Source organism: Anomaloglossus baeobatrachus, chromosome 5 (assembly GCF_048569485.1).
Source record: "Anomaloglossus baeobatrachus isolate aAnoBae1 chromosome 5, aAnoBae1.hap1, whole genome shotgun sequence".
NCBI lineage: Eukaryota > Metazoa > Chordata > Amphibia > Anura > Aromobatidae > Anomaloglossus > Anomaloglossus baeobatrachus.
The window spans coordinates 561,317,177-561,345,140 of NC_134357.1; the positions used below are offsets into that span (position 1 = coordinate 561,317,177).

The 27,964-nt window shown below is 43.9% G+C and overlaps 1 protein-coding gene across 1 annotated transcript in view; it reads right to left on the reverse strand.

The window, feature by feature from the left end:
* LOC142312316 (uncharacterized) overlaps positions 1–27,964 on the reverse strand; it is a 116,331-nt gene that overhangs the window by 57,508 nt on the left and 30,859 nt on the right. The window contains exons 2-6 of the mRNA XM_075351243.1: positions 16,485–16,631; positions 16,176–16,355; positions 15,970–16,093; positions 15,789–15,886; positions 14,389–14,479 (exon numbers count right to left, since the gene is read on the reverse strand). Coding sequence (XP_075207358.1) covers positions 14,389–14,479; positions 15,789–15,886; positions 15,970–16,093; positions 16,176–16,355; positions 16,485–16,562 — 571 coding nt within the window. The 5' untranslated portion in view covers positions 16,563–16,631. The remainder of the gene's footprint in view (positions 1–14,388; positions 14,480–15,788; positions 15,887–15,969; positions 16,094–16,175; positions 16,356–16,484; positions 16,632–27,964) is intronic.

The following is a 27,964-nucleotide window of genomic DNA, read 5'->3' on the forward strand; positions in this document are numbered from 1 at the left end:
GCGTCGCGGAATCCGTGACCCTGGCGATATATCGTTAGATCCGTCGTTGTGTGTGACGGGGCCTTAAGACCCTTGGCTGCCGGGTGGTGCTACAGATGTTGTGCTACTTTCTTGTTAGACTTCATCTTCAATAGCTATATCTGAACCTATGCAAGTAGACCAAATGAAGTTGGCTAAACTTCGCCAGGAGGTCCATCGCATTGAAAAAAAGTGCTTCTACTGTAACAGTCCTGAACATCTAATCCGCTCTTGTTCGAAGAAATCTGGAAACTTCCAAGCCTAGGGTCTGATGGAGAGGCTACCCTGAGCAAGAGAATGTGTTCTCCGCCTTTGTCAGTGGCCATTTTCTGTGGTAACACCCGGCTCACCTATCTGAGTCTTATCTGGATTCCGAATCCGCAGGAAATGTCATGCAACAGCCGGGGTTGAACCGGTTTCAGATTCCCGTTAAATGTCTATAAAGTCCCTTGGTGTTGTCATCTGTTGACGTGAAATCTCTGTCCGAGAATGATCAATTCATTACTGACCTGGTGGAACTTCAGGTGCATTCAATGTTGCATTTGGAAAATATCACCTATGTGCTACTCTTCCTGTCCCATTCTTTGCTTCTGCTGTGGCACAAGCCAATCTTGGATTGGAGGTCCGAAGAAGTGCTTCATGGGGTCCAGTCTTGTCATGAGAAATGTCTTTTTCCCATTCGTCCTCCTCGACCGCCGGCTACTCCATCAAACCTACTGAGCTTGCCACCTGCTTATTGGTCTTACATGGATGTCTTTGATAAGAAGGAAGCATAGACTCTACCTCCTCAAGGCCACATGATTGTCTTATAGGCCTACTTCCCAGTTCCACTGCTCTTCTCCTCAAGGTCATATCTACCTTCTGTCCCAGGCAGAAACCCAAACCATATCTGAGTACATCAAAGAAAATCTAGCTGGGCGATTTATCCAGAAATCTTCCACCCCAGCTGCAGCTGGTTTCTTCTTTGTAAAGATAAAGGATGGCTTTCTCTGGCCCTGTATTGACCAGAGGGATGTCAATGAAATCACAATCTAGAATAAATATCAGCTGTCCCTCATACCAGAATTGTTTGATCGTGTCAGAGACTCCAGAAGGTTGACTAAACTCGATCTTCAAGAAGTGTATAACCTGATCTGCTTACGCCAGGGGGACAAATGGAAGACCACTTTTAACACCAGGAATGGTCATTGTGAGTATTGAGTAATGCTGTTTGGGCTCAGCAATATCCCTGCAGTCATCCAAGAATTTGTAAATTACATTTTCAGTCATCTTCTCTACTCGTGTGGTCGTATACCTTGACGACATCTTGGTGTTCTCCCCTTATCTGTCCACACACAGGAGGAAAGTCAACTAGGTCCTGCAGAGGCTTAGGGAAAATGCTAAGTTTCATAATCTCTGATTCTGGGCTGAGGATGGATCCTGAGAAGGTGTCTGATTTTTAAGTGGCCCCATTCCAATGGTGTGAAGGCTATCCAATAGTTTCTGGGTTTTGCTAACAACCACCGTCAATTTTATATCACATTTCTCATCTAGAACGGCCATGATTTCTGGCCTTGATCTGCTTGGGTGCTAATCTTAAGGAGTAGACTCCAATGGCTGAGATCGCCTTAATCTCCCTAAAGCAGGCATATTCATCAGATACTGCGTTGCATAGACCTAAGACTAATAAACAGTTCTTTTTGGATGTGGATGTTTCTTCCTCTGTGGCAGGGGCAGTCCTTATGCATAAATCACCTACCTGGAAATGGTAACCTGCTGTTTCTTTTCCAAGGCCTTCTGAAGGGCTAGCTGCAAGTTGCTGAATGTCTCCTGGGACTTCTCTTCTGCCTACCAACCTTAATTCAATGGTCAAGTGGAGTGGGTCAACAAAGTCCTTACCAACTTCCTGCGCCAGTTTGTCAATTCTCACCACAGGGACTGGTCAAGCTTTTGCCTTGGTCGAAGTTGTTGTACAACAACCATGTGAGCAACGCATCGGCCTGTTTTTCATTGTGTATGGTCATCAGCCCAACATCCCTTTTCCTGTGGGCATCACTTTGGGCATCCCTGTGGTCGCCAACTTTGCTAAAAGTTTCTACAAAATCTGGGAAAACGCCAGAGCCACACTGGTGAAATTGCCCAAACGGATGAAGAGGCATGCAGATATGAGATGTCTGGACCCACCTATGGCTCTAATCAAGATATATCCGTCTCAAAGTGCCTTCCTACAAGTTGGATCCCTGCTACATTGGCACTTTCAAGGTTCTTAAACAAATGAATGCTGTCTCTTACAAGTTGAAGCTTCTGACCTCATTACGTATACCTAATTCCTTGTCACAAGTGTGTCACAGCCTGATATGATTTCGAGAGGGGGTCAGAAGTTCACAGCATATTATTGATCGCAGATCCTCTTTAGTGTCTTTAGTTCATTGTTTATCCTGCGGTGGAGTGTATTTAATGCCATCCGATACTGAAGGGGTTAAGGTGCATTTCCATACTACAGGAATTTAAAAGGTAATTGTAATCTCAGCTGCAGCCACTCCCTTCTGCTATAAAAATCTGCTCCTCACTCCTCCCCATGTTGAAGGAGCTTGGCTCTGCAGAGATGTGAGCTGTTATTGTTGTAGCTGCAAAGTTCCTGCTGAAGAAACCTTGTAGTGCTTTTTGTTCGGTCTTTCCCCACCTGTTTGCCTTACCTACCCATGGTTGTCTTATTGCAGTGGCAAGATTGGCGTCTCAATGGTCTTCAATACCCAGGGTAAGTTCTGTGGAGCTACTGAAGGGAAGAGCGGGCAAAGATTGCCAATTGTTGATATACCGTGAGATGGGCTCTGGCTCAAAAAGCCTGAATGCTGTCATACATTCAAAGGTTATTTCAAGACAGTATTAGTTTATGATTTTGCAGATTTATACAACCTCATTATTTTAGCTTTTTATTTTTCCATTCAAGCAGACTTCAGTTAGTTCTCCAAGTACTTGTAGATATTATAGATGACATTACAGGTGGAAAAAGTTCTGAAATTATTCATCTTGGTTGGATTAGACGTGTAGACTTTTGAGAGTCACTTTATATACAGGTGCATCTCAATAAATTAGAATATCAAAAAGTTAGTTCCAGTAATTCATTACAAAAAGTGAAATGCACATATTATATAGAGTCATTACACACAGAGGGATCTATTACACATGTTTATTATATAGTCATTACACACAGAGGGATCTATTTCAAGTGCTTATTTCTGTTAATGTTGATGATTATGGCTTACAACCAATGAAAAGCCAAAAATCATTATCTCAGAAAATTGGAATATTTTATAACGCCAACTGAAAAAAATATTTTAAACTCAGAAATATTGGTGCCTACTGAAGAGCATGTACAATAAATGCCTCAATACTTGGTTGGGGCTCCTTTTCCATGAATTACTGCATCAATGCAGAGTGGCATGGAGGTGATCAGCCTGTGGCACTGCTGAGGTGTTATGGAAGCCCAGGTTGCTTTGATTGTAGCCTTCAGCTCGTCTGCATTGTTGGGTCTGGTGTCTCTCATTTTTCTCTTGACAATACCCCATAGATTCTCTATGGTGTTTAGGTCAGGTGAGTTTGCTGGCCAATCAAGCACAGTGATACTGTGGTTATTAAACCAGTTATTGGTACTTTTGGCAGTGTGGACAGGTGCCAAGCCCTGCTGAAAATTAAATCTCCATCTCCGAAAAGCTTGCCAGCAGAGAGAAGCATGAAATGCTCCAAAATTTCCTGGTAGACGACTGTGCTGACTTTGGTCTTCATAAAACACAGTGGAGCTACACCAGCAGATGACATGGCTCCTCAAACCATCACTGACTGTGGAAACTTCACACTAGACCTCAAGCAGCTTGGATTGTGGCCTCTCCACTCTTCCTCCAGACTCTGGGACCTTGATTTCCAAATGAAATGCAAAATTGACTTTCAACTGAAAACAACACCTTGGACCACTCAGCAACAGTCCAGTGCTTTTTCTCCTTGAACCAGGTAAGACACTTCTGGCGTTGTCTATTGGTCATGAATTGCTTTTGACACAAGGAATGCGACAGTTGTAGCCCATGTCCTAGATACGTCTGTGTGTGGTGGCTCTTGAAATACTGACTCCAGCAGCAGTCCACTCCTTGTGAATCTCCACCAAATTTTTGAATGGCCTTTTCTTAACAATCCTTTCAAGGCTGCGGTTATCCTGGTTGCTTGTGCACCTTTTTCTCATACAATTTTTCCTTCCACTTAACTTTCTATTAATATGCTTGGATACAGCACTGTGATCAGCCAGCTTCTTTAGCAATGACCTTTTGTGGCTTACCCTCCTTGTGGAGTGTGTCACTGACTGCCTTCTGGATAACTGTCAAGTCTCCAGTCTTCCCCATGATTCTTTAGACTACTGAACCAGACTAAGGGACCATTTTAAACGCTTAGGAGGCCTTTGCAGGTGTTTTGTGGTAATTATTCTAATTTCATGAGATAATGACTTTTGGGGTTTCATTGATTGTAAGCCATAATCATCAACATTAACAGAAATACACATGTGAAATAGATCCCTCTATGTGTAATGACTCTATATAATCTATATATATATAATTGCCTTATTCTGTCTGTATGTCTGTCTGTCTTGCTCCAAATGACGTCATTACATTGACAACCGTCGCCACAGCGCATGCCCTAAAGAGCCTACGACCAACGTCTCAGCTAAGGCTCACCGCATACGTAACCAGGGTACACATCGGGTTACTAAGCAAAGCGCTTTGCTTAGTTACCCGATATTTAAGGGATCTCAGAAATTTTAGTTTTAAAGAGGTATCTCATATCAGCGTTGTTTCAAAAAAATACCTATTTACTTTGAGTGAAAAAAAAAAAAAACTTTAAAAACTTTTTAATCTTTATTCATATGTATTAAAATGAGGTTTTTTAGACCAAGACAACCTAAACAATAACACATATAGTGAACAATAACACATAAAGTGAATCACAAAAATAGTCTAAACCACTTCGCTTAAGACAATTAGAGAGGTATAGAGTGGAAGACTAACAGTACTTCCATACATCAATATTCAAAGGAGGGGGGAGTAGGAAAATATTCTGCCCTTAGTCTTCCCCTCACATGAAGAGTCCCTGCCTGTCAATGGAGAACATCCTTAATTAATCGATGCCCCCATTCCTCGGCAGCTCACCCTTTCATGTCCCTTCTCTATTCCTCTCAAAAAAATAACAGCGTCTCTAATTGTGGTGAAGACCACCGATAACTCTGGCACACGTAATGATACAATAATTACAGACCTGCAATATTTCAAATAAACGGGCTATCCCTCAATATTCTATCTCCTACCTAGCAATGGAGTACACCCTTATTTTTACGGTGCCCTCATTCCTCGGCGGCTTGCCCTGGAAATGCCCTATATTCCTGAAAATCAAATAGCAGATCTCATTCAAGTAATATTAATATTCAGAAAATACAATAATTTTGGAACTCAGACCAGACTCTTAAATCTCAGGAATAGTACTGTTATTCAAAAAAATGGGGCTTTCCACTTATCTGTAAGTCTGTATCATGTGTGCCTAGATGACGTCCATCATTTTCTTTTTTACATAAAATCCATATGATCTCATTTCATCTTTTTAGGATCTCATCATATCTCAACGCGTTTCACTCCATATAAATAAACAACGGAGCTCATCAGGAGATTTTTTCATTTTCAAAAAAGCATAATAGCCTGCCATAAAAAGATCAGTATCAAAGTCAAAAAAACCTTTTAAGCCAGTTAAACAATAAGCTTAATGATACATCTATCAAGTCATGCAGAAGTTAAAGCCCCCAAAAGGGATCCACCCTATAAACAATGCCCCTATATTCCATTAAATTAAACCGTCCAAAATAAATGTGGATCAATTACCTCAGATGTTATAGCCTCCAGGGATCAGAGCGGTGTGACACGCCATTGCTCAGGCACTGGGGTTTAAATGGTACAAAACCCTCCCTACAATCCCTCATCAGTACAGTCAGAAAAACACTCTCTAATTAGTCCCAATTCCAGATACAGATAATTATACGGAATATTCATTATCATTTCTATTTTTATTTTAAGGGGAATATAGTGGCTCCCAGTTGGAGGACAACTTCATTGAAAATCATTTCCAAATGGTTCTATAAAGGGTGACCTTTCCTGGTCAGTAACAACCCGGGCAGATATTTAATATGCCAACCTAAGCCTATGTGTCAAAGACGGATAAACTCTTCTCCGTACACCACCGCAACTACAAAAAACAGTTATAAACCAGCTGCTCGTTCAGACCCTCAGGGTTAATGGATCTGAACCGATATATCCATTTGCACTCCTTTTGGAGCAGAACTTTATTCCAATCACCTCTCCTTGGTGAAGGGGACACCTGTTCAATCACAGTAAAGTCAATACTCTGTAGATCTCCTCCATGAACAGACCTTACATGCCTAGACACTGGGGTATCTGTTGCGTTGCGGATATCGCCCAAGTGCTCTCCTATCCGTTTGCGAAATTCTCTTAGTTTTACCTATATAGTTCATAGGACAATTACAGGTGATCAAATAAATTACTCCCTCTGAGCCACAGTTTACAAATTCCCGTATCTGGTAGATCTTACCCGTGGTAGCACTTATCACTTCCTTTTTTTGTGCAACCCACTTACAAAACTTGCAGTGCCCACATTTAAAGGTCCCTATAGGTTTCCTATCAAGCCATGTTCCTGGGGCTTTTGGGGCCTCATAAAAATTGTGCACTAGTCGATCTTTTAGGGCTCTCCCTTTCCTGAATGTCACTAACGGTCTAGATGGAACATAATCCTGCAAACTTGGGTCCGCCCTAAGAATACCCCAATGTCTACGCAAAATTGTCATGACTTCCTCACTGCGATTGTCAAAAGTACCAATCAACCGCACTATCTGTTCAGAGGTTTCTTTATCTTTTGGGATAAGAAGGTCTTGCCTATCCCTTTCAATCGCCCCTCTATATGCTTTTGTTAGAACATCCGAGGGGTATCCTCGTTCAGAGAACCTAGTACGCAGATCTCTTGCCTGGTTATGGAAGGCAACATTTGATGAGCAGTTTCTCCTCAATCTGAGATACTGCCCCCTCGGTATCCCTCTTTTTAATGGGGCTGGGTGGTGGCTTGACCAGTGAAGTAAATTATTCGATGCAGTAGGTTTACGATGGACCTTAGTCTGTATAAACCCTCTTTCATCCTTACTTAGGACCACGTCAAGAAAGGGTAGTTCCTTTTTCTGGATCTCTGATGTAAAAAACAGCCCTATACTATTTTTGTTCAATTCCTGCACAAATGCTCTGAATGAGTCCTGGGAGCCGGTCCATAGAATCAAAATGTCATCTATGTACTGGCCCCAGAAAAGCAGATCAGTCCATCCCGACATGTGTTCTTGAAAGACCAGGGTGTCTTCCCACCAGCTCAGGAACAAGTTGGCATAAGATGGGGCACAAGAACACCCCATCGCTGTGCCCCTGAGCTGGTGGTAGTACTTCCTGTCAAAGATGAAAAAATTATGGGTCAACACATGTTCAAGTAGATCCAGCACAAAGAGATTATGCTTTTCAAATTGTCTTAAGCGAAGTGGTTTAGACTATTTTTGTCATTCACTTTATGTGTTATTGTTCACTATATGTGTTATTATTTAGGTTGTCTTGGTCTAAAAAAACCTCATTTTAATACATATGAATAAAGATTAAAAAGTTTTTAAAAGGGTTTTTTTTTCGCTTAAAGTAAATAGGTATTTTTTTGAAACAACGCTGATTTGAGATACCTCTTAAAACTAAAATTTCTGAGATCCCTTTGATAATTTCATGCGCTTATGGCAGGCTTTCTATCTGAGCCAATAAATACCAGCCAATGGTTGCTGGAGGCGGGTGATGTCTTTTCTGATAAAGCACCCTGCAGTACAGAAACAACAGTGACCTTGAAAAAGGTCTTTAACGATCTATACAGCTGCTATAAGGAGAACTTGAAATCCTTTTGGGAAGTCCAATCCCTCGAGAATTATTTAAAACAAGGTATAATCCCCAGAGGCCTAAGGATACCACTGGTGCCAGCCACACGGTCCAGAAGTCCAGCTCTACTGGAGCAGTGGGAAAAAGAATCAAGAGCTGCATCTTTGACCAGCTCCCAGGACTCATTCAGAGCATTTGTGCAGGAATTGAACAAAAATAGTATAGGGCTGCTTTTTACATCAGAGATCCAGAAAAAGGAACTACCCTTTCTTGACGTGGTCCTAAGTAAGGATGAAAGAGGGTTTATACAGACTAAGGTCCATCGTAAACCTACTGCATCGAATAATTTACTTCACTGGTCAAGCCACCACCCAGCCCCATTAAAAAGAGGGATACCGAGGGGGCAGTATCTCAGATTGAGGAGAAACTGCTCATCAAATGTTGCCTTCCATAACCAGGCAAGAGATCTGCGTACTAGGTTCTCTGAACGAGGATACCCCTCGGATGTTCTAACAAAAGCATATAGAGGGGCGATTGAAAGGGATAGGCAAGACCTTCTTATCCCAAAAGATAAAGAAACCTCTGAACAGATAGTACGGTTGATTGGTACTTTAATCGCAGTGAGGAAGTCATGACAATTTTGCTTAGACATTGGGGTATTCTTAGGGCGGACCCAAGTTTGCAGGATTATGTTCCATCTAGACCGTTAGTGACATTCAGGAAAGGGAGAGCCCTAAAAGATCGACTAGTGCACAATTTTTATGAGGCCCCAAAAGCCCCAGGAACATGGCTTGATAGGAAACCTATAGGGACCTTTAAATGTGGGCACTGCAAGTTTTGTAAGTGGGTTGCACAAAAAAAGGAAGTGATAAGTGCTACCACGGGTAAGATCTACCAGATACGGGAATTTGTAAACTGTGGCTCAGAGGGAGTAATTTATTTGATCACCTGTAATTGTCCTATGAACTATATAGGTAAAACTAAAAGAGAATTTCGCAAACGGATAGGAGAGCACTTGGGCGATATCCGCAACGCAACAGATACCCCAGTGTCTAGGCATGTAAGGTCTGTTCATGGAGGAGATCTACAGAGTATTGACTTTACTGCGATTGAACAGGTGTCCCCTTCACCAAGGAGAGGTGATTGGAATAAAGTTCTGCTCCAAAAGGAGTGTAAATGGATATATCGGTTCAGATCCATTAACCCTGAGGGTCTGAACGAGCAGCTGGTTTATAACTGTTTTTTGTAGTTGCGGTGGTGTACGGAGAAGAGTTTATCCGTCTTTGACACATAGGCTTAGGTTGGCATATTAAATATCTGCTCGGGTTGTTACTGACCAGGAAAGGTCACCCTTTATAGAACCATTTGGAAATGATTTTCAATGAAGTTGTCCTCCAACTGGGAGCCACTATATTCCCCTTAAAATAAAAATAGAAATGATAATGAATATTCCGTATAATTATCTGTATCTGGAATTGGGACTAATTAGAGAGTGTTTTTCTGACTGTACTGATGAGTGATTGTATTGTTCGGCAAAAAATCTGCTGTGTACACCGATGACATCTGGTGGCTGCTTTGAGGTAGTGCAGCGGTTGGAACTATGCACTATATCTGAAAAGGGAAAAAAAAAATGCGCCGTAGATACTAGCCTCAGCGCATGCGCAGTAAGTGGAGCGCAATATGCGTTCCACCTATGAACTTCCTGGTTCAGAAAATGCAATGCGCAAGCGCTGTACATACAGCGATTTTCTGATCTTGCCAAACTTTATTAAAAGCACCACTGGGTGTTCATTTTTGCACATTGAGCCTTGTAAATGTAGCGATCTGGACATTGAGAGCTGCACCAGTCCTAATGACAGACTTTTGACTATAGAAAAATACACTTTAAAGAGAACAATCCTTAACCAATAGAATGGCCGGAAATGGATCATGTGCACAAAAAGGGAGGGCTTTGTACCATTTAAACCCCAGTGCCTGAGCAATGGCGTGTCACACCGCTCTGATCCCTGGAGGCTATAACATCTGAGGTAATTGATCCACATTTATTTTGGACGGTTTAATTTAATGGAATATAGGGGCATTGTTTATAGGGTGGATCCCTTTTGGGGGCTTTAACTTCTGCATGACTTGATAGATGTATCATTAAGCTTATTGTTTAACTGGCTTAAAAAGGTTTTTTTGACTTTGATACTGATCTTCTTATGGCAGGCTATTATGCTTTTTTGAAAATGAAAAAATCTCCTGATGAGCTCCGTTGTTTATTTATATGGAGTGAAACGCGTTGAGATATGATGAGATCCTAAAAAGATGAAATGAGATCATATGGATTTTATGTAAAAAAGAAAATGATGGACGTCCTCTAGGCACACATGATACAGACTTACAGATAAGTGGAAAGCCCCATTTTTTTGAATAACAGTACTATTCCTGAGATTTAAGAGTCTGGTCTGAGTTCCAAAATTATTGTATTTTCTGAATATTAATATTACTTGAATGAGATCTGTTATTTGATTTTCAGGAATATAGGGCATTTCCAGGGCAAGCCGCCGAGGAATGGGGGCACCGTAAAAATAAGGGTGTACTCCATTGCTAGGTAGGAGATAGAATATTGAGGGATAGCCCGTTTATTTGAAATGTTGCAGGTCTGTAATTATTGTATCATTACGTGTGCCAGAGTTATCGGTGGTCTTCACCACAATTAGAGACGCCGTTATTTTTTTGAGAGGAATAGAGAAGGGACATGAAAGGGTGAGCTGCCGAGGAATGGGGGCATCGATTAATTAAGGATGTTCTCCATTGACAGGCAGGGACTCTTCATGTGAGGGGAAGACTAAGGGCAGAATATTTTCCTACTCACCCCTCCTTTGAATATTGATGTATGGAAGTACTGTTAGTCTTCCACTCTATACCTCTCTAATTGTCTTAAGCGAAGTGGTTTAGACTATTTTTGTGATTCACTTTATGTGTTATTGTTTACTATATGTGTTATTGTTTAGGTTGTCTTGGTCTAAAAAACCTCATTTTAATACATATGAATAAAGATTAAAAAGTTTTTAAAGTTTTTTTTTTTTTTTCACTTAACCCCTTCACGACCGGCCGATTTTTCACTTTCCGTTTTTTTTTTTTCGCCATTCTTTTTCTGAGAGACGTAACTTTTTTATTTTTCAGTCAATATGGTCATGTGAGGGCTCATTTTTTGCGGAACGAGCTGTACTTTTAAATGAAACCATCAGTTTTACCATATTGTGTACTAGAAAATGGCAAAAAAATTCCAAATGCTGAAAAATTGCAAAAAAAGTGCGATAGCACTATGGTTTTTGAGATATTTTATTCACTGTGTTCACTATATGGTAAAACTGATGTGTGGGTGTGATGCCTCAGGTCAGTGCGAGTTCGTAGACACCAAACATGTATAGGTTTACTTTTATATAAGGGGTTAAAAAAAAATCGGAAGTTTGTCCAAAAAAAGTGGCGCACGTTTTACGCCATATTCCGTGACCCGTAGCGTTTTAATTTTTCGGGATCTTAGGCTCAATGACGGCTTATTTTTTGCGTCTCGAGCTGACGTTTTTAACGGTACCATTTTTGCGCAGATGCTACGTTTTGATCGCCTCTTATTGCATTTTGCGCAAAAGTTGTGGCGACAAAAAAACGTCGTTTTGGCGTTTGGAATTTTTTTGCCGCTACGCCGTTTACTGATCAGATTAATTGATTTTATATTTTGATAGATCGGGCGTTTCTGAACGCGGCGATACCAAATGTGTGTATATTTTTTATTTTTTTAACCCTTTAATTTTCAATGGGGCGAATGGGGGGTGATTTGAACTTTTAGGTTTTTTTGTTTTTTTTTAATTTTTTAAAACTTATTTTTTAACTTTTTTTTTTTATTTTACTAGTCCCCCTAGGGGGCTATTGCGATCAGCATTCCGATCGCTCTGCAGTATCTGCTGATCACAGCTGGAAGGCTGTAAACAGCAGATACGCTGTCTTTCTCTTTTGCTGTGCCCCGGGCACAGCGAAAGTGAAACCAAGTCATGTGTAGTACAGGAGTCATCACATGACCCTGTGCTACCATGACAACTATTGGGAGTCACGTGATCGCGTCACGTGACTTCCGGTTTCGGGCGGTAAGTAAATGCTTACCGCAATCGCGCTTATAATGGCGCTGTCATGTATTGACAGCGCCATATAAGGGGTTAATCGGCACGAGCAGATAACGATTCTGCTCATGCCTAGCAGGCACACATCTCAGCTGTGAAAATCAGCTGAGATGTGTGCCGATCGCGGCATGCTGCCGCCGGAGGACCGCGGGCAGTAAGATTATGTCATTTAGGACGTAATTTTACGGCCCGCGGTCGTTAAGGGGTTAAAGTAAATGGGTAATTTTTTTGAAATTACCCGATATTTACCCTGGCTATGTGTGCAAGGAGCCAGCGCTAAGCGGTGTATGCTGGTAGCCAAAGTAAATATCGGGTAACAAAGAAAAGCGCTTTGCTTAGTTACCCGATTTTTACCCTGGCTACATGTGCAAGGAGCCAGCACTAAGCGATGTACACTGGTAACCAAGGTAAATATCGGGTAACCAAGCAAAGCACTTTGCTTAGTTACCCGATATTTACCCTGGCTAAGTGTGCAAGGAGCCTAACTGATCAGCCCGAACTACGGGCCAACAGGACGATGCCCGACACTTTTCTCCGCACCCACACGGAGCCCCGACTCCCCGGTGAGTGCTGAACCCCCGGGGAGCCTACACTGGCAACCCAGCCAACACATACCCACTGGTCGCCTCTGCCCCCCGCACACATTATCCCGCTTGGCTCCATCCCCCGCACTCCGCCCTCCCCATGTATATACTGAACACACACGCACACACAAAAATTCACCTGTCCCCAGCCATGCAGTTCCCACCCAACCGCACTCCGCGCCCCGCACAAATTACCCTGCTCGGCTCCGCCCCCAACCGCACTCTGCCCTCCGCATGTGTACACTGAACACACACACACACACACCTGGATAGTCACCTGTCCCAAGCCATGCAGTCCCTGGCACTGACGTCCTCAGCGCCATGGCCCTGCTCGGCTCCACCCACCACACACTCCAGCTCCCGCACACATTACCCCGCAGGATGGGAGCACATGTCAGGATGGTGGCTGCACCACGATTGGGGCACATACCAGCATTGGGCCACATTACAGCATCAGCATATTTTTACTTAACTTTACACTGTTCATGACCTTCTTTCATTACAAGCCATGGACATCATTAAACATTAGACTCATCTATTAAAACTGTTCCTTCTGTTGTTTGTCATTTTAAAACCAATAAACAATTATAAGAATACTAAATTAAACCTAACCCATCCAGTCCATTCATTACCTTATTATTCAATCTGCTAACCTACATACACATTCCAGACTACCCGATACGTTAGAATCGGACCACCTTCTAGTATATAATAACAACGTGAAATAGATCACTCTGTGTGTAATGACTCTATATATGTGTGTTTTTGTACTGAATTACTGGAATAAATTAAGTTTCTGATGATATTCTAATTTATTGAGATGCACCTGTCGATCTATTTTTATGAAATATGTGTTCATTTTGCAATAGTGTGCACTTTTTTCGTGTTAATTCCATATCAGGATATGGAAACTCAAAATGCATCATTTTATACGTGACGTATTCATTCCACTATAATCTGCACATTCCCCGTGTCTAGGATGTACGGGAAACCTCTTACACCTTATTTTTAGGATAATAAGTTTTGTTCATTCTTCTTAGGGCAGCTTTGCACGTTGCAACATCGCACGTGCGATGTCGGTGGGGTCAAATCGAAAGTGACGCACATCTGGCGTCACTTTCGACATCGTAGTGTGTAAATCCTAGATGATACGATGAACGAGCGCAAAAGCGTCGTTATCGTATCATCGGTGTATTCTCCGACATTTCCATAATGCCGGTGCCTCGACAGGTACGATGTTGTTCCTCGTTCCTGCGGCAGCCCACATCGCTGGGTGTAAAGCTGCAGGAGCGAGGAACATCTCCTACCTGCGTCCCGGCTGCAATGAGAAGGAAAGAAGTGGGCGGGATGTTTACATCCTGCTCATCTCCGCCCCTCCGCCGCTATTGGCCGCCTGCCGTGTGACGTCGCTATGAGCCGGCCAGAGCGACGGTCGCAGTGCAGGTGAGTGCATGTGAAGCTGGCGTAGCGATAATTTTCGCTACGCCAGCTATCACAAGATGTCGTACCTGCGACGGGGGCGGAGACTATCGCGTGCCACATCGCAGCATCGGCTTGCGATGTCGCAACGTGCAAAGCCCGCCTTAGTCCCACATTGTAGCAGCTGCTGAATGAGAGGAATCTGTGACTTCTCTGCATTTAGTGGTCACTACTCACCTGGGCGGTTATCTGTAGGAATCTCCTCTTTACTCCGCTCATCACCCCTCACATATGTTTCTGTAGTATTAATATGGGTCAGATCTTCCCCCTGAAACAAATATTGTAAAAGTCAGACAGATGGAGAAGTCCCATCTATGATCAACTCTAATCCTGCCATCTCCACCGCTCTCATTACACAAGTATAAAACAAATAAAACTGGTGGATAAAACAAGACTGAGCACAAGACCTTCACAGCCGTCTACACATCATAGGGAGATTTCATGATACTGTACCGCCCCACGCTCGGCTGCAGCTGAGCCGCTCGGATCCGGGCTCGTTTGTCGGTGGCTCGAGCGCCTCCGGACTGGGGGTCACTTTGCTCTGAAAGGGGCTGGCGCTTTTAGGGGGGTTAGGTTTACGGTCGGGGCCGTGGTATGGTTTAAGCTCGTGCCGCCACCCACGGGTTGTGGTGAATGTGGAGACCACCTCCGCTGTTCACTAGGCACCCGGGGAAGATGGGATGCAGCTTTGGTGTTAACCCCTCCGTGGGCAGGGGTGGTAGCCCCGGGACCCGGTTGGTGTGGTATGTCGGTGCTTGGCGGTGCTTGGCGGTGCAGGGCGATTCGTGGCCCGAGGGCCCAGTTGTACTCACTATTACAGATGCACAAGAGTCACTGGTAAACCAAAAAGATGGTGGTTGGTGCCCGCAGCCGGCTGCATCTGGTCCGCCACCCAGGTTGGTGGTCTCCGCCTCCCGGGCATGTATGTGTCGAGAGAGCCCGTTTGCCCGCAGACGCTGGCCCGTGGGATCTCTAAGCCTAGGCGGTAGCGTTTACCCCTCTCGGTGGGCTGTTGTCCTCAGTCGGTACTTGGGTGGGAAAGGACCTAAAGTCCAGACCTCAATCAGTTAATTAACTTAGTCCGGTAGTTTCGGGACCAAGCTTCAGGGTCTGAGTACCCCCACTTGTGCTCCGGTTTCCGGTCGGTTCCCCGGTTCCGTACTGGCGGGCCACTAACCTGTCCCGGTCCCTTACGGTTCCACCTGGCCGTCTTCCCGGCTCCTGCAGGCTGAGGCCACCGTATGCCTCCTAGCCAGAGGTGACTGGGCTCCAACCCAGACACCTAGAGTTAGACTGTGGCAGACATGGGCACAGGTCTGCCTCTGCACTTGAACCTCTCTCCTTGACTCCCTAACTTGACTAACTATGTTTTTCCTGGCTCAGGGCATGTGAACTCTTCCATGGGCGTGTCCAACCGCCTGGCTACGCCCCCTGGTGTGAACATCAAACCCTGAGGGAGGTGACTAGGGTTTTAAGGTTGGCTGATGTTACCCTTTTTAGGGGACGGGTGTTGTGCAAGGGCCTACCTGTGACTACCTGGCTAGTCGAGGGCGTCACAATACCTTCTCTCCAGCTACCTGATCATCCTGAGGAACATCGGGATCTTCTTGTTCACAGTCCTGTGGGAGAAGAGGACGGGGACATCTTTCTGGTGTTGTCTTCTTACTGGATAGAACTGGAGGAGACACATACAGGGACTGAATTCATTCCTTACATACAGATAATTATAGGCCGTGTGTATTTAGTCCTGTCTATTACCTGGTGATGTGAGGGGCTGGGGAACCTCCATCATGACATCCTTGTACAGATCTTTGTGTCCTTCTAAATACTCCCACTCCTCCATGGAGAAATAGACGGTGACGTCCTGACACCTTATAGGAACCTGACACATACAATGATACCGTCACCCCCTGATCCCCTCGTAGCGTTACTGTATAATGTCCCAGCATACCCAGCAGTGTCACCTCTCCAGTCAGCAGCTCAATCATCTTGTAGGTGAGTTCTAAGATCTTCTGGTCATTGATGTCCTCATGTATCGGTGGGTGAGGTGGAGGCCCTGTGATTGGGCTCAGGGGTCTTCCCCATCCCTCAGACACAGGGGCCTGACAGCGCTCACTAGAGGTCTTCTTCACTACTGTGTAATCCTGGTTATGGAGAGACACAGTAATAAATCTCACTACAGACATTTCCAGAGTCCTCACCTCTCCAGTTCTGTCCATCTGTTATTCCCATAGATAAGAATGGTGTAATGTGACGTCATCAGAATCTCTCACCTCTCTAGTAAGCCGGAAAAGGATCTCTAGGGTGAGGTGTAATATCCTCTCCGCCATATTGTCCCTGTCCATATCCATCCTTCACGGGGCAATCAGGAGAATTCTCTTCTATAGATCTCCACTGAGAGGATCCGATATTGTAAAGACCTAAATTGGGAGAAGATGATGATGTAACATCATAAAGAATCCGCTGTAATAATAAAATTACCGGCGATAATAAGGGGAAATATATGAGGAGATAGAACGTGTAGATTGTGTGTAGAGGGAAATATAACGTTTATATCCGGTCAGGACAGATCCTCGGTGATTGAGGTCATAGTGATGTCACCATCACACGAATTACAGCCAATCGAGGGCCACAGTGATCACGTGTCATACATAGTGACATCACCGCTGTGACCAATGATGTAGTTGCAGTGATGTCATCAGAGACTGAACGAAACAAAGGAGCATCAGCCGGAGAACAACACAACCGCACGTATATAATCCGCCTGCTGCGCCCCCTGTGTACTCTCCACAGCAGAGGATGTCGGGGAGAAGGGTCCAGTCTGTCGAATTCTCCACATTCTTTTCTTGTACTTCCAGAAAATAAACAGCGGCTGGAATCATAGCAAATAGAGAACAAAAGAGCCGATAGCCGAGCGTTCCTGTACACGGGAGAAAAAGCGACCGAACAATTGTTCTCACCCAGCATCTAATGTGTATGGATACCAATAAAAGTAACCAGAGTAAATAGCCAAGATAAAAAATGAATAATTTTTATTGATGAAATTTTAAAAGATAAAAATATTAAATGACATTTAAAAGACAAAAGATAAGGGGGGAGATTTTGCCAATGAACAATCCTTCCATTAACCACTCCACTTATTACACGTGTGTATCACATAGACTGTACAAATAATGTGTCTTGAAAATAATTTTTTGTTGGTATTATCAAAGATGCACTGATTTTACTTCACTTATGTTATTCAAGATGTGCACAAGAGATAATTGAATAAATCATATGGGCCAGAAGAAGATGCTAAAAGCAGAAAGGCCATATGAAGAAATATTGCACAGTACACAATTAGATGAAAGAAAGAGGGCAATGTTATAGCTTATTAAGGATAAAAGCCTGTGACAAAAAATACAAAAATATTGCACTCTCCCATGGATGTAAACATGATTAAAGGCAAGTACACGTTATAAAAATAATACCACGGTATAAATATAATAGACAGAAAAAGTTAGAACCAAAAATTAATACTCACTTGCCCATTAGAAGGGATATAATACCCAAAGTAAATTAGAACTCTATAAAGGGTAGTGAGACTGCCACAGCTAAAAATAAATAGTACTGTCTAATATATTAGTACAAGCCATAGAGTTCAAGGATATACCAGCCAGAGAAGTAAATACAGACAGGAATGGATACACAAGCAGCCAAAAAGAGCAAGAGCCTGGCTGTCAAATAGCGTGCTAAGAGTAAATGGAAGGAGAAAATACCCTGACGGGCGTTTCGCCTAGGGCTTCCTCACGAAGATGCCCTAGGCGAAACGGCCGTCAGGGTATTTTCTCCTTCCATTTACTCTTAGCATGCTATTTGACAGCCAGGCACTTGCTCATTTTGGCTGCTGGTGTATCCATTCCTGTCTGTATTTACTTCTTTGGCAGGTATATCCTTGCATTCTATGGCTTGAACTAATATATTAGACAATAATATTTATTTTTAGCTGTGGCAGTCTCACTACCCTTTATAGACTTCTAATTTACTTTGGGTATTATATCCCTTCTAATAATAATAATAATAATAATAATAATAATAATAATAATAATAATAATAATAATAAGCTATAGCATTGCCCTCTTTTTTTCATCTAATTGTGTACTGTGCAACATTTCTTCATATGGCCTTTCTGCTTTTAGCATCTTCTTCTGCCCCATATGATTTATTCAATTATCTCTTGTGCACATCTTGAATAACATAAGTGAAGTAAAATCAGTGCATCTTTGATAATACCAACAAAAAATTATTTTCTAGACACATTATTTGTACTGTCTATGTGATACACTCGTGTAATAAGTGGAGTGGTTAATGGAAGGATTGTTCATTGGCAAAATCTCCCCCCTTATCTTTTGTCTTTTAAATGTCAAATAATATTTTTATCTTTTAAGATTTCATCAATAAAACTTATTCATTTTTTATCTTGGCTATTTACTCTGGTTACTTTTATTGGTATTTATTGATTCTAGAGTTAGCATTTGTTCAATTTGAGCCATTAATCAGGTTTTAATGTGTATGGAGCCTGAACCCAGTAATGGGGATTGTCCGCCTGGGCCGGTGTCAGTAACTGGCAAGTGCTGGGGCTCTGAACAGACGGCGCTCACTCGCCGTCAGAAAGGACGGTGATCAGTTCTGCGGCCCCATGGCAAATTTCTGGGCACCGCAGTGTCCGAGTCGCCAGCCGCATTTTGCTGGGTGACAGCTCCTTAAACCAGCAGTTGTGTGATCACTGCTGAATGCTGTGTGCATTGAAGTTCACCTGTGGGCAGACTTAGTAAGTGATGCACTCCTGTGTCACAGATGAAGAGGAGCCGCAGCGCCAGCATCCCTCAGAGGTGTCTGTTCAGCCCCCACAGCAACTTTTATGTCCCCGATAGCTGTCTGCCCCCACCCCAGCGTCATGTATGCTCCACAGAGCTGTCTGCTCCCAGCAACGTATATGCCTACCAGAGCTGTCTGCCATCCAGAAATGTGTATGCCCCCAGAGCTGTCTGCTCTCTCCCATGCAACATGTACTCCCATCCAGAGATGTGTGCCCAGCCCCCCAGCAACATGTATGCCCCAGAGCTGTCTTCCCCCCCCAGCAACATGTATGGCCCCATAGCTGTCTATCCTCATCCTAGCAATGTGTATGTCCCCACAGTAAAATGTAGGCCCCCTAGTAATGTCTATGCCCCCAGCCTCCCCTGTGATATCTATGCCCCCATGTCTCCTGTGATGTATATACAGCAGTCTCAGTGTGCACTGTGTGCGGCCATATGTGCTAAAGTGACAGTCATCACACAGGGTCGGCCCGCACAGCTACATGCCGGAGGAAGACGGGAGACAAGTGGGGGGGGGGTGAGTGAGGCTGCTGCCGGCTTCCCCATATTACAGGTATCTCTAATATGTCTGTGTGTGCACGTACAATGTGTATCTATGTACAGTATGTCAGTGTATATGACTGTGTATAGACTTATAGTTAGGTTCATATATATTTGTACAGAGACAACATTTCTCACATTTTTCTTCTGTACATTACCACATTAGATTTTGAACAATTCAGATGCAGGGGAGGTTCAGAATTTCAGCTATAATTCCGTGGGTTGAACAATCTGATTGCATAAAAATGTGAGGAACTAAAGCATTTTATAAACTCCATCACTTCCTTTCAGTGGCTCAAAAGTAAATTGACAAAATTAAATATTTGGAAATAAAATGTAAATTTCTAATACTTTGATGAAAACCCTTTGTTGGCAATGACGGCCTGAAGTCTTGACCTCATGGACATCACCAGATGCTGTGTTTCTTCGTTGTTAATGCTCTGCCGGCCTTTACTGGAGCGGTTTTCAGTTGCTGTTTGTTTCTGGGCCTTTCTGACTGAAGTTTAATCTCAAGTGAAATGCGTCTGTATTGGGTTTAGATCAGGTGATGACTCGGCAATTCCACAATATTCCACTTCTTTGCTTTAATAAACTCCTGGGTTGCTTTGGCTTTATGTTTTGGGTCATTGTCCATCTGTATTATGAATCGCCGACCAATCAGTTTGGCTGGATTTGAGCACACAGCGTCTCTGAAAACCGCAGAATTCATAGAGCTGCTTCTGTCCTGTGTCACATCATCAATAAACTCTAGGGATACAGTGCAACTGGCAGCCACGCATGTCCGGCTATCACACTGCCTACGCCGTGTGTTACATATGATGTGGTGTGCTTTGGATCATGAGCTCTACCATGCCCGGCCATCACACTGCCTCCACCGTGTGTTACATATGATGTGGTGTGCTTTGGATCATGAGCTGTATCATGCCTGGCCATCACACTGCCTCCGCCATGTGTTACAGATGATGTGGTATGCTTTGGATGATGAGCTGTACCATGCCTTCGATATACTTTTTTCTTTCCATCATTCTGTCTAAAGAATGTTCTTCCAGAACTGTGCTGATTTTTTAATATTTTTTTTTTTAGTAAAGGCCAATCTAGCCTTCTTATTCTTGAGACGTATGAGTGTCTGGCACTGTGCAGTAAACCCTCTGTATTTTCATTCATGCAATCTTCTCTTTATGGTTGATCTGGATACGATACGCCTACATCCTGGAGAGTGTTGTCCACTTAGTTGGATGTCGGATGTCTTTAAACTTTTAATATTAACTGACTCCCTCTGCCTCACACTGATTCTCGATGACCACCCATAAAGATGGCCGCATGCTGGACCTCATCTTTACCCGCCTCTGTTCCCTATCTAACCTTTCAAACTCACATATTTACATTCTCTTCCCTCTCCTCACCTAGCACTCAACCCTCCACTACAGAAAAATTCACTCCCTTGCAGAAATCTTAAAATCCTTGATTTACATTCACTCTGAGTTCCTCCTCCCTCTTGCTGACTTTGCTTCATTACATGATGCAGATGTTGCTGCCACTCTATATAACACCACAATAACTACAGCTCTTGATTTGGCTGCCCCCCTCACGCATACCAAAACGCACACAATCAACAAACAACCCTGGCATACCAGCCTGACTAAAGAACTGAGACAGGCCTCCAGAGCGGCTGAATGGAGATGGAAGAGATGCCATTCCACAGAACACTTCATTGCATACAAACAGCCCTCACCAATTTCAAGTCCACACTCACTGCTGAAAAACAAACTTACTTCTCATCCCCCATATCCTCCCTGTTACACAACCCTAAACAGCTATTGGGATTCTGATCTGGCTTATATATCCTGAGTCATATTGCAAAGGATTGTTGAAAATCCACTTGTGACTTTTAGGATCGCTACTTCCAATAGGTGGCGCTGTGCTAGAGTTTGTCTCCTTTACTGGAGAGACAATTTAAACAGCTATTAAACATGTTTAATTCTCTGCTCCATTCTCTGTCATCTCCTCCCTCTCCTCTAATCTCAGTGGAAGACTTTGCCTCATTCTTCAAGCAGAAGGTCGAAGACATCAATGGAAGCTTTGACACACAGTCCCCACAGCCCCTCCCCATAACTACTGAGCGATGCTCCTCCATAACAAGCCTCTCCACCATGACAGATAAGCTCTCCTCTCTAGATTGGATCTCACCCCCTGCGAAATTGACCCACTCCCATCCCATCGCATCCCAAACTCACTGCAGTCTTCATCCAGCACCAAACCCATCTATTCAACTTATCACTAATAACTGGTGTCTTCTCCTCATGCTTTAAACATGCCTCTATCACACCCATCCTCAAAAAGCTCTCCCTTGACCCAGCCTCTGTGTCTATCAGCCTTTATCACGTCTTCCCTTTGCCTCAAAACTCCTTCTTGAACTGTATTCCCACCCTCCCTCTATAACTGGCTATAATCTGGCATCTGTCCACTGAAACTGCTCTAATTAAAGTCACAAATGACCCACTAACCACCAAAGCCAGCGACACTACTCTGTTCTTCTCCTCCTAGACCTGTCTTTTGCTTTTGACACCATGGACCATTCCCTCTTGCTACAGATTCCCTCATCTCTTGGTATCACAGACTTGGCACTATCCTGGATCACTTTTTTATCTAACGTATCAGACTTTCAGTGTCTCCCACCCTCACACTACCGCCTCATCCGGCCCCCTGTCTGTGTCCCCCAAGGTTCAGTTCTAGGACCCTTGCTATTCTCAATCTACACCTTTGGCCTGGGACAGTTCACAGAGTCCCATGACTTCCAATATCATCTCTACACTGATGATATGCAGATCTACCTCTCTGAACCTGATACCACCTCCTTACTAACCAAAATCCCACAATGTCTGTTTGCTATTTCATCCTCCTGTTCTGCTCGATTTCTAAAACTGACATGGACAAAACAGAATTCATCTTTCCCCGGCCACCCCATCTGACCTACAGTACAGACCAAAAGTTTGGACACACCTTCTTATTCAAAGAGTTTTCTTTACTTTCATGACTCTGAAAATTGTAGATTCACATTGAAGGCATCAAAACTGGGAATTAACACATATGAAATGAAATACTTATCAAAAAAGTGTGACACAACTGAAATTGTGAAAGTGTGAACCTACTTACAGTGCCTACCAGTAGTATTCAACCCCCTGCAGATTTAGCAGGTTTGATAAGATGCAAATAAGTTAGAGCCTGCAAACTTCAAACAAGAGCAGGATTTATTAACAGATGCATAAATCTTACAAACCAACAAGTTATGTTGCTCAGTTAAATTTTAATAAATTTTCAACATAAAAGTGTGGGTCAATTATTATTCAACCCCTAGGTTTAATATTTTGTGGAATAACCCTTGTTTGCAATTACAGCTAATCGTCTTTTATAAGACCTGATCACGCTGGCACAGGTCTCTGGAGTTATCTTGGCCCACTTCTCCATGCAGATCTTCTCCAAGTTATCTAGGTTCTTTGGGTGTCTCATGTGGACTTTAATCTTGAGCTCCTTCCACAAGTTTTCAATTGGGTTAAGGTCAGGAGACTGACTAGGCCACTGCAACACCTTGATTTTTTCCCTCTTGAACCAGGCCTTGGTTTTCTTGGCTGTGTGCTTTGGGTCGTTGTCTTGTTGGAAGATGAAATGACGACCCATCTTAAGATCCTTGATGGAGGAGCGGAGGTTCTTGGCCAAAATCTCCAGGTAGGCCGTGCTATCCATCTTCCCATGGATGCGGACCAGATGGCCAGGCCCCTTAGCTGAGAAACAGCCCCACAGCATGATGCTGCCACCACCATGCTTGACTGTAGGGATGGTATTCTTGGGGTCGTATGCAGTGCCATCCAGTCTCCAAACGTCACATGTGTGGTTGGCACCAAAGATCTCGATCTTGGTCTCATCAGACCAGAGAACCTTGAACCAGTCTGTCTCAGAGTCCTCCAAGTGATCATGAGCAAACTGTAGACGAGCCTTGACATGACGCTTTGAAAGTAAAGGTACCTTACGGGCTCGTCTGGAACGGAGACCATTGCGGTGGAGTACGTTACTTATGGTATTGACTGAAACCAATGTCCCCACTGCCATGAGATCTTCCCGGAGCTCCTTCCTTGTTGTCCTTGGGTTAGCCTTGACTCTTCGGACAAGCCTGGCCTCGGCACGGGAGGAAACTTTCAAAGGCTGTCCAGGCTGTGGAAGGCTAACAGTAGTTCCATAAGCCTTCCCCTTCCGGATGATGCTCCCAACAGTGGAGACAGGTAGGCCCAACCTCTTGGAAAGGGTTTGTACCCCTTGCCAGCCTTGTGACCCTCCACGATCTTGTCTCTGATGGCCTTGGAATGCTCCTTTGTCTTTCCCATGTTGACCAAGTATGAGTGCTGTTCACAAGTTTGAGGAGGGTCTTAATTAGTCAGAAAAGGCTGGAAAAAGAGATAATTAATCCAAACATTGGAAGCTCATTGTTCTTTGTGCCTGAAATACTTCTTAATACTTTAGGGGAACCAAACAGAATTCTGGTGGATTGAGGGGTTGAATAATAAATGACCCTCTGAATAAACTTTTCACAATTTAAAAAAAAAAAAAAAAAAGAAAGAAATATTCTTTTTTGCTGCAGTGCATTTCACACTTCCAGGCTGATCTACAGTCCAAATGTCACAATGCCAAGTTAATTCCGAATGTGTAAACCTGCTAAATCTGCAGGGGGTTGAATACTACTTGTAGGCACTGTATATTGTAGGTTCTGCAAAGTAGCCACCTTTTGCTTTGATTACTGCTTTGCACACTCTTGGCATTCTCTTGATTAGCTTCAAGAGGTAGTCACTGGATATGGTTTTCACTTCACAGGTGTGCCCTGTCAGGTTTAATAAGTGAGATTTCTTGCCTTATAAATGGGGTTGGGACCATCAGTTGTGTTGTGCAGATGTCTGGTGGATACTCAGCTGATAGTCTTACTGAATACACTGTTAGAATTTGTACTATGGCAAAAAAAGAGCAGCTTTTAAAGTAAAGTAAAGAAAAACGAGTGGCCAGCATTACTTCAAGAAATGAAGGTCAGTCAGTCCAAAAAATTGGTAAAACTTTGAAAGTGTCCCCAAGTGCAGCGGCAAAAATCATCAAAACACTACACACATGAGGACCGCCCCAGAAAAGGAAGACCAAGAGTCAAGTCTGCTGCGGAGGATAAGTTTATCCGAGTTACCAGCCACAGAAATCGTAGGTTAACAGCAGCTCAGATTAGAGACCAGGTCAATGCCACACAAAGTTCTAGCAGCAGACACATCTCTAGAACAACTATTAAGAGGAGACTTTGTGCAGCAGGCCTTCATGGTAAAATAGCTGCTAGGAAAGCACTGCTAAGGACAGGCAACAAGCATAAGAGACTTGTTTGGGCTAAAGAACACAAGGAATGGATATTAGACCAGCGGAAATCTGTGCTTTGGTCTTATGAGTCCAAATTTGAGATTTTTCGATCCAACCATCGTGTATTTGTGCGACGCAGAAAAGGTGAACGGATGGACTCTACATGCCTGGTTCCCGCCGTAAAGCATGGAGTAGGAGGTGTGATGGTGTGGGGGTGCTTTGCTGATGACACTGTTGGGGATTTATTCAAAATTTAAGGCATATTGAACCAGCATGGCTACCACAGCATCTTGCAGTGGCATGCTATTCCAACCAGTTTGTGTTTAGTTGGACCATCATTTATTTTTCAACAGGACAATGACCCCAAACACACCTCCAGGCTGTGTAAGGGCTATTTGACTAAGAAGGAGAGTGATGGGGTGCTACGCCAGATGACCTGGCCTCCACAGTCACCAATCGAGATGGTTTGGGGTGAGCTGGACCGCAGAGTGAAGGAAAAAGGGCCAACAAGTGCTACGCATCTCTGGGAACTCCTGCAAGACTGTTGGAAGACAATTTCCAGTGACTACCTCTTGAAGCTCATCAAGAGAATGCCAAGAGTATGCAAAGCAGTAATCAAAGCAAAAGGTGGCTACTTTGAGGAACCTAGAATATAAAACATATTTTCAGCTGTTTCACACTTTTTTGTTAAGTATTTCATTCCACATGTGTTAATTCATAGTTTTGATGCCTTAAATGTGAATCTACAAATTTCAGAGCCATGAAAATAAAGAAAACTCTTTGAATGAGAAGGTGTGTCCAAACTTTTGGTCTGTACTGTATCCATCAAAGTGGATGGCTGCTCAATAACCCCAATCATGCGTGCTCACTGCATGGGGATAACCCTTGACTTTGCTCTATCCTTAAAGCCACATATCCAAGCCCTTTCCACCTCCTGCCGATTCCAACTCAAAAATATTTCCTGGATCCGTACATTCCTGGACCAAGAATCTGCAAAAACACTAGTTCATGCTCTCTGGCCTCTCTTCTAACAATCTCGCACCCCTACAATCTATGCTAAACTCTGCTGCCCCACTAAGGCTACTTTCACACTTGCATTGGACGGCTTCCGTAGCATTGCGTTATGTGACGGATGCAACGGATGCGTTGCATATAGTGGCACAACGGATGCTACGGATCGTACAAAACAACGGAAAGCTTTTTTTTTTTTTCTTTCAGTTTTACCGGCAGCAGACTATTGTGAACGATCAGCTGATCGCTCTCAATAGCCGGCGGCCGGTCGCTCAGCTGAGCGCTGTCACTTGCCGGCGGCCGGGCATGCCGGCGCTCAGCTGAGCACTCTCACTTGTCGGCGGCCGATCGCTCAGCTGAGCGCTGTCACTTTCCGGCGGCCGGGCATGCCGGCGGGCGGGCGCTCAGCTGACCGCTCTCACTTGCCGGCGGCCGGGCATGCCGGCGGGCGGGCGCTCAGCTGAGCATTCTCACTTGCCGGCGGACGGTCGCTCAGCTGAGCGCTGTCACTTGCCGGCGGCCGAGCATGCCGGCGGCCGGTCGCTCAGCTGAGCGCTGTCACTTGCCGGCGGCCGGGCATGCTGAGCGCTGTTACTTGCCGGCAGCCGGGCACGCCGGCGGGCGGGCACTCAGCTGAGCGCTCTCACTTGCCGGCGGCCGGGCATGCCGGCGGGCGGGCGCTCAGCTGAGAGTTCTCACTTGCCGGCGGGCGGGCGCTCAGCTGAACGTTCGGCCACCGAGAGACAAAATAAAGTTTGTGATAAAAGAGAAAAAAAAAAAAAAAAAAAAAAGAAGAGCATGCGCAGTGAAATCCTACGGATTGTGCTGCTCAAAAAAAGTTACATGCTGCGTTTCTTCCGCCCGATGCAGCGTCAAAATAACGACGCTGCGTTGTCCAGCGGATGCAACGCAGACACTTGCGTTACAGTGCGTTGTCCATACAAGTCTATGGAGAATAGCGACTGCGCTATTCTCGACAGTGACGGACTCCGCTAAACGCAAGTGTGAAAATACCTTAATCCACCTGTCTCCTCGCTATTCCCCAGCTTTTCCTCTCTGGCAATCTCTTCACTGACTTCCCATTACCCAAAGACTCTGTTTCAAAACACTGAAAATCCACTGGCTAGACGTTTGATTGAGGCGGTTGGTTTGAAGGAATCAAGGTAGGGAGGAAGTCATTGCACTCAGCCTTATTTGCTGATGATATAATCCTGTTCATGAGCAAACCTAAAACGCAATTGAGTAGAGTCATAGAACAAATTGAGTTTGGGAGGTTAGCAGGGTTTAGACTTACAGTCATATGATAAAGTTTGGACACCCCTATTAATGTTAACCTTTTTTCATTATAATAATTTGGGCTTTTGCAACAGCTATTTCAGTTTCATCTATCTAATAAATGATGGACTCAGTAATATTTCTGAATTGAAATGAGGTTTATTGTACTAACAGAAAATGTGCAATCTGCATTTAAACTAAATTTGACAGGTGCATACGTATGGGCACCCTTATCAATTTCTTATTTTGAACACTCCGAACTACTTTTTTCTGACTTACTGAAGCACTAAATTGGTTTTGTAACCTCATTGAGCTTTGAACTTCATAGGCAGGTGTATCCAATCATGAGAAAAGGTATTTAAGGTGGCCACTTGCAAGTAGTTCTCCTTTTTGAATCTGCTATGAAGAGAGGCATCATGGGCTCCTCAAAACAACTCTCAAATGATCTGAGAACAAAGATTATTCAACATAGTTGTTCAGGGGAAGGATACAAAAAGTTGTCTCAGAGATTTAAACTGTCAGTTTCCACTTTGAGGAACATAGTAAGGAAATGGAAGAACACAGGTACAGTTCTTGTTAAGCCCAGAAGTGGCAGGTCAAGAAAAATATCAGAAAGGCAGAGAAGAAGAATGGTGAGAACAGTCAAGGACAATCCACAGACCACCTCCACAGACCTGCAGCATCATCTTGCT